Source organism: Lactuca saligna, chromosome 7 (genome assembly GCF_052625555.1).
Source record: "Lactuca saligna cultivar CGN05327 chromosome 7, ASM5262555v1, whole genome shotgun sequence".
Classification (NCBI taxonomy): Eukaryota; Viridiplantae; Streptophyta; class Magnoliopsida; order Asterales; family Asteraceae; genus Lactuca; species Lactuca saligna.
The window spans coordinates 109,823,709-109,830,073 of record NC_136423.1 but is presented as its reverse complement, the minus strand read 5'-3'; the positions used below and the strand labels follow the sequence as shown (position 1 = coordinate 109,830,073).

The window sequence follows — 6,365 nt, the reverse complement described above, 5'->3', positions numbered from 1 at the left end:
GATGAAAAAATACACATCTAAACACTTTTTCTAATTTTCTAATACTTAAAATGAAAATTGGAGAATTTTTGACTAAACTCTTTTTCTAAATTTTCCAACAAAAAATAAATCAGAAAACGAAAACTAGAAAAGGAAAATGAAAAACAAAAAATAAAAACTGTTTTTCTGTAACCAAAGACAACTCTAAGTTTTTAAAATGAGAAATTGAAAGAACAAAAGAGATCATGAAAGGAGAAGCACCTCAAGATGAGAAGCAAATAAGTCGGAATATAGAATTTTTAACAAAATCTTTCGACCACCTCACCATAAACAAGCTCAATATGATTTTGAGGGCTAAGGTGGAGATCATAAAAAATATTTTAAGTAGGGTTTTTATTTAAAAACTGTTTGTTTTTAAATTTTTTTATTTATTTGTTGTTTTTAGGAATAATCATTTCAACTATATTAATCAAGTCTTCTTTTATTAAATTATATTTTATTCAGAAAAAATATATATATAATATAACCCCCACTAGTTAGTTTTGTAGGATGGTAAAAAAATGAAGTAATTGAGTCACTAGTTTTATAGGATTATCAAAGGAATGAAGTGATCGAGACAAAAGGGGAAAACCACCACAGCTAATATTAAACATGAAGTTTTTACGATGTGACCTATATGATTAAACTTCAACTATGACAAAAGATACATAAAATAATATAATATAATATAACGATATAATGCAAAAAAGATTCAGACACGATAAAACAAAAATACCATATCATCCACCAACCTGTCAAAAATAAACCCAGTCATCACAAGTTTAAGCCATCACCAAGTTTCTCTCATCATGCATATATAGGAACCAACCGGTAAAAAAAATCGAACTAAAAAGGAAAAATGAAAAAAAAAATTATTTCGTTCTCAAATCTCAACGACTCAAAGCTTGTCCTCAAAATCAGACAACGGTGTCATCTGCTCCTTGAGACCTTTCCTCTTACGAATCTGAAGCACAAGTGTATTCGCCTGTGACCCCACTTCCAATGGATCCGACCCCATCATATCCCAATGATCAAACACACACTGAGGAAACGCCTGCCCTGAAGTAGACGCCCTTAAAGCACCCGAAAACCCAAAACTCTCAACAACAGGCAGATACGCTTTGATATTATACAAAGGCGTCCCAGGCCTCTGCATCTCCTCAAACACATGCCCACGTCTCTGATTCAACACACTGTAAATCCCACCAAGTGCCTGCTCAGGTGCCTGAATCTCCACCAAGTAAACCGGCTCAAGCAACCGCGGTTTTGCAGTCAGCTGCGACGCGTAAATCACACGCCGGGCAGTCGGAATCACCTGCCCACCGCCACGATGAATCGCATCCGCATGCAGAACCACATCACAGACCTCAAAACAAATCCCTCTCATGTTCTCTTCCGCTAACGCCCCTTCTTTTGAAGCCCATTGAAACCCTGCAACAACCGAATCCTTGATTTCATTCAAATACTGAACTCCCTTACACATATCAACAACCATATTGGGACCCGTTGTTTCAGGTCCAAAACACCAGATTTTTTTCGCCAAGTCCTTGTCCCATCCGAACTCTTCAGACAAAATCTTCCCGCGAATTTTCGGGTCGTCTCGTGGACCGACTCGCCCCTCATCGATCGCTTCAGCAAGCCCGTCTTCCATCGGCCTCGCTTCCATGTATAACCGATTGTGCTTGTTTGGTGACTTGCTCATTACAGTCCTTGAAGATTTTTCCAAAACAGTTTCACGGAAAGACACAACAGGGTCTGAAACAACGATTTCAGCTCCACCCATGAAGTCATCTTGTAAATCTTTCAAACAAATTTCCAAATGAAGCTCCCCTGCACCCGCGATGATATGTTCACCTGATTCTTCAATGGTGCAAACAACCATGGGGTCCGACTTGGCTAACCGTTTAAGCCCTTCAACGAGTTTCGGTAAATCAGATGCCACTTTGCACTGAACCGCGACTCGAACCACTGGCGAAACCGAAAACTTCATGGCTCGAATCGGATGCGCGTCGACTTCTTTTTCGTTTGTTAAAGTCGCATTTTTCGTGATAAACTGATCAAGACCAACAAGCGCGACTGTGTTTCCACACGGGACATCTTCAACAGTTTCTTGTTTCTTACCCATCCAGATAACGGTTCTTTGAACACTTTTCACATACAGATCTTTCTTCTCACCCGGGACATAATTCGGACCCATGATTCTCACCTTCAAACCGGTTGAAATTTTCCCAGCAAAAACACGTCCGAAAGCAAAGAACCTCCCTTTATCAGAAGCCGGAATCATTTTGGATACATAAAGCATAAGTGGGCCATCGGGGTCACAGTTTCTAATGGCATTTGCATACATGTCATCTAAAGGACCTTCGTAGAGATTCTCAACACGGTATCTTTGTGCAGTGTGAGGTGAAGGAAGATGAAAGATCATCATTTCTAGTAAAGCAGTTGCTGCAGGGAGCCATGTCTGCATGACACGCTTCATCAATGCTTTTCCCATTAACTCTTTCTCATCAGACTTCATGGTGACACCAAGTTTAGTCAACATAGGCCACAATTGATCTTTCTGGTCATTCATACATGTGTTGATGATCTGCTTAATGGGTTCATAACAAAACTGAACAAACCCACGTTTGCATGTTGGAGAACCAGTGCTTTTTGTTGTCCACTTTTTGGTTTTCGGGTCAAAAAAATTCTCACCCCAAAGACGCTCCATCATCTTTGACTCATCAACACCGAACTTTGATGCGTACATTTTTGCGAAATTGGTGAGAGTGAAAGCCCAACCGTGGAGCCCAGCTGAGAAAGCAACAGTACCTTTTTCAGGGTAAACCATGACATCACCAAGAAGTGGGTCCTCATATGTAGCCATGATGACATTTGCATTTTCAATAACCCTTTGGAATGTTTGATATGCTTCTTCACCATCAACCTGAAGTTCAAGGAAACACCTGTCCATTTTGTTGACAGTTAACACAGGGCGAATCCTTTCTCCAAGTGCTTGTCGAAGGACAGTTTCTGTTTGGACACAAACGCCCTCGATGCAATCAACAACCACAAGTGCACCATCGGTGATACGGAGGGCAGCAGTGACCTCAGAAGAAAAGTCAACGTGCCCGGGTGAGTCAATAAGATTGATCAAGTACTCGTTTCCATTACGTTCTCCCTTGAAACTCTTGAGGGCTGCATCAGTCATTTCATAGTAAAGGGAAATGCCAGTGGATTTAATTGTGATTCCACGTTCTGCCTCGTCAGCACGAGTATCTGTCATCCGGACATCACCAGCAACTTCTTGTGCAATGATACCAGCAGCAGCCACTAGTGAATCGGTCAAAGTTGACTTTCCTGTTATGAAAAAACAGTAAAATCAGTGTAAACAATCTAGAGATGATAATGAATTAAAAAGAAACAACAATGCTAACGGAAGAAAATAAGAAAATTAGAATATAGTCATTGGAGCTTGTTTTGTACCATGATCAACATGAGCAATAACAGACATGTTACGGATGTTATGCTTGTAGTCCATGATCCTACGAAGCTCCTCAGCTGTGAACTTCACCTGTTAGGTAGGAAAAAAATTTAAGTAAAAATCTGGTAAGAGAACGACACCATAGAAACAAAGGTGTAGCAAAATGTAAAGTAGCTTCAAGTTTAAATTTGGTTACCATTTTGTCTAGCCTCAAGCAAAAAGCAGTGGCAGTGTGCCAAGTTCCTGCAAAGAACATGTCATAATAAGCATATTAGGTAAAAACAAATTACTCCTAGACAGATACAGGTCCAATAACGCAGAAATATGAAGTAAAAATTGTATAAAACAAAGAATAACTCGAGCACAGAGACTGCAACAAAGATATTCATTAGGTGTAATATGTTCTCTTTAAATTTCTGCAGAATGCATCAACTAACAAACTTTTATCACAAAAACCATTCTTATAATACTAGAAGGTTAACTTTTGAAACCTTAAGATTAAATAATGTGATCCTTGATGTGTAATAAACCAAAAATTACTGGTTAAATTAGACAATAAACTTGTACAATGTTTGCGGTCAATAACAAATCAACTAAAAACGATATAAATTCATCAAATCGGAAGAAAACAGCAATTAGCTAAGAAATAACACCGATACTATAAACAATCGTTAAATAGGGAAATCGTGCAAATTGGAAATAAAAAATATAAATTATACAGAATCAAACAAAATTAAAAATAATAAAAAATTGAACAAAGATCAGAAGCGAAGGATGAAACGAACGAATGAATAGGAATCGGTAGATGCTTACCGGGAATGAGGCGGCCGGGGTAGCAGGTCCCAGTGACCTTTTGATTTGGGTGAACCTAGGGATATCGAGTGAGGCGAGATGTGCCTCTAAACCCTATATATACCACTAGGGTATTAGCGTTTCTTGAAGTTCGATGGGTCCATTGGGCTATTTAACAACCAACAGTCATCAATCCATGATTAACAACCAACTGTATATTCGATGGGTCCATTGGGCTATTTAACAACCAACTGTATATCATTTGTTTTTCAATCCACGATTAATAAATCAAATTTTACAATTAACTTATTCTTATTCTTTTATATATATATATATATATATATATATATATATATATATATATATATATATATATATATATATATATTAAAGATGACCACATTTATGAATAGTGAAGTTGTGCTTTTTTTTGGCAAAAATAGTTCATGGATGTGTTGTTTATGTTTTGTTTTTGTAATAGGATATTTTATGTAAATATTTATATTCTTTTAAACACGTGTTGATCATCGTTTGGGTTTATCTGTTTCTGGATCCTTCCCACCGCCTTTTTATCCAATATCTTATGTGTTATCGACTCAAAGTTCGTATTGGTCTAGATACCTACCGCCTTCTTATCGTTTCATTACGATCGTCTTTTCTCCACCACCTGCTCACCTGATATCGATGTCTCCACCGCTGCCTTCCCACATATGGTCCTTTTTTTTTTTCCTCCCTCTCTCTCATGCTTTCCACAATTTTCTACTTTCTGATCTTTGATGTACTCCCGCTCTGACGGGAAGCTGAAGTCGTCGTTGATGTTGGTGAAACGCATGAGATTTCTAACTGGATGTGAGTTGGTGGGTCTAAGCAGAAGATATCGGGCTGCAGCGGAGGGACCTAATTTCTTTGATGGTGTAGTGGTCATTTCAAAAGTCATAGGGACCGATTTCTTCAATAGATGAAGGAGATAGCATCTCCTATAATTGATAAGGCTTCTCTTTTGGGCGTGTTCTTCGTCGTGGTCGCCGGACGGATGGAGAAAAGGTTATGTAATCTCCGGTTTCATGTTTGCTTCACTTGCAGCAATCGTACCTGATCTCGATTTTGTGTATTCCCCTATTTCGATCCTCGATTTGTTGTCCTTCTACTCGGCTTTGTTGTTTTCCATTTGTTGTCTGCTGTTGAGTCCCGCCCAAAAAACCCTAAAACGCATCTATTTCATTAGGGGGATGAATTTGTAACAAGCAACGATTTATACTCAACGGTGATATATATTATATCCGCAATAGCACAGCCTATACAGGTTACGTCTCTTATTAACTTTGCCCTAATCATACCAAATGTCGAATGCTGTGACAATACAAACTTCAATAAAACTTGCAAAGATTGGATTGTTTTTTCCCTTTTAAATAATTTGCATTAATAGCTTATTGATTAATTTTTTTAATTGCAAAATTTGGCAGTGTGTGATCTGTTAAACCGACCAACTCATGGGTAATGGCTTTTGCATAACAATTAGGAAGGCTTTTTGCATATATGATCCAAATAGAACTCAAATTTGGAGTTTCAACTCCACATCTAACTCATGCACCAAGATCTCATCACAATATCTCCAAACAAACCCTAAAACTCCATGAAAGATGGATCTAGAAAGGAGAAGGCCAAGGATAATGATTCATTACCACAAAAACGAGGTCGCACTGAAGAGTAATTCGTATCTCTACAATCTCCTTGATCCAAGCTTCTTGACCTTCAAAAATCTCCTCACAAATCACTTATCTAGGCTCCAATTTGCTTCCAAGGATTCCCACACACGAAATTAGGGTTTTTGGATCTCAAAGGGGGCTTAGGAGGCTGAGGGAAGGACATTAAGTCCTTTAAATAGGGTAAAAACCCGACGATTAGGGTTTTCCTCATCCAGCATTGACTCGTCGAGTCTAGCCGCCGACTCGGCAAGTCAGGCCACTTAATCACGTGCCCAACACTTGCTTTGACTCGACGAGTCAAAAGACCTACTCGCCGAGTACCTTCCATTATTTTCACATAACACCCTTAAACTTCTTGCTTTTGAACTTGGGATGTTACAAGTATG

At 38.6% G+C, this 6,365-nt stretch overlaps 1 protein-coding gene across 1 annotated transcript; it reads right to left on the bottom strand.

Annotated features, from left to right (window-relative positions):
- Positions 1-729: 729 nt before the first annotated feature.
- LOC145004172 (elongation factor 2) lies at positions 730-4,381 on the bottom strand. The gene is made up of 4 exons (XM_078963061.1): positions 4,295-4,381; positions 3,678-3,724; positions 3,484-3,571; positions 730-3,357 (listed from the first exon to the last, which is right to left on the bottom strand). The coding sequence occupies exons 2-4, from the start codon at positions 3,678-3,680 to the stop codon at positions 917-919; spliced, it is 2,532 nt and encodes an 843-aa protein (XP_078819187.1). The 5' UTR covers positions 3,681-3,724; positions 4,295-4,381; the 3' UTR covers positions 730-916.
- Between the last annotated feature and the right edge of the window lie 1,984 nt (positions 4,382-6,365).

What these genes read in the sequence shown, in the direction of transcription:
- LOC145004172 (XM_078963061.1), bottom strand. An exon ending in TATTGCTCATGTTGATCATG is followed by an intron (nt 3,358 to 3,483) that starts GTACAAAACAAG and finishes TTTTCATAACAG; the next exon opens with GAAAGTCAACTTTGACCGAT.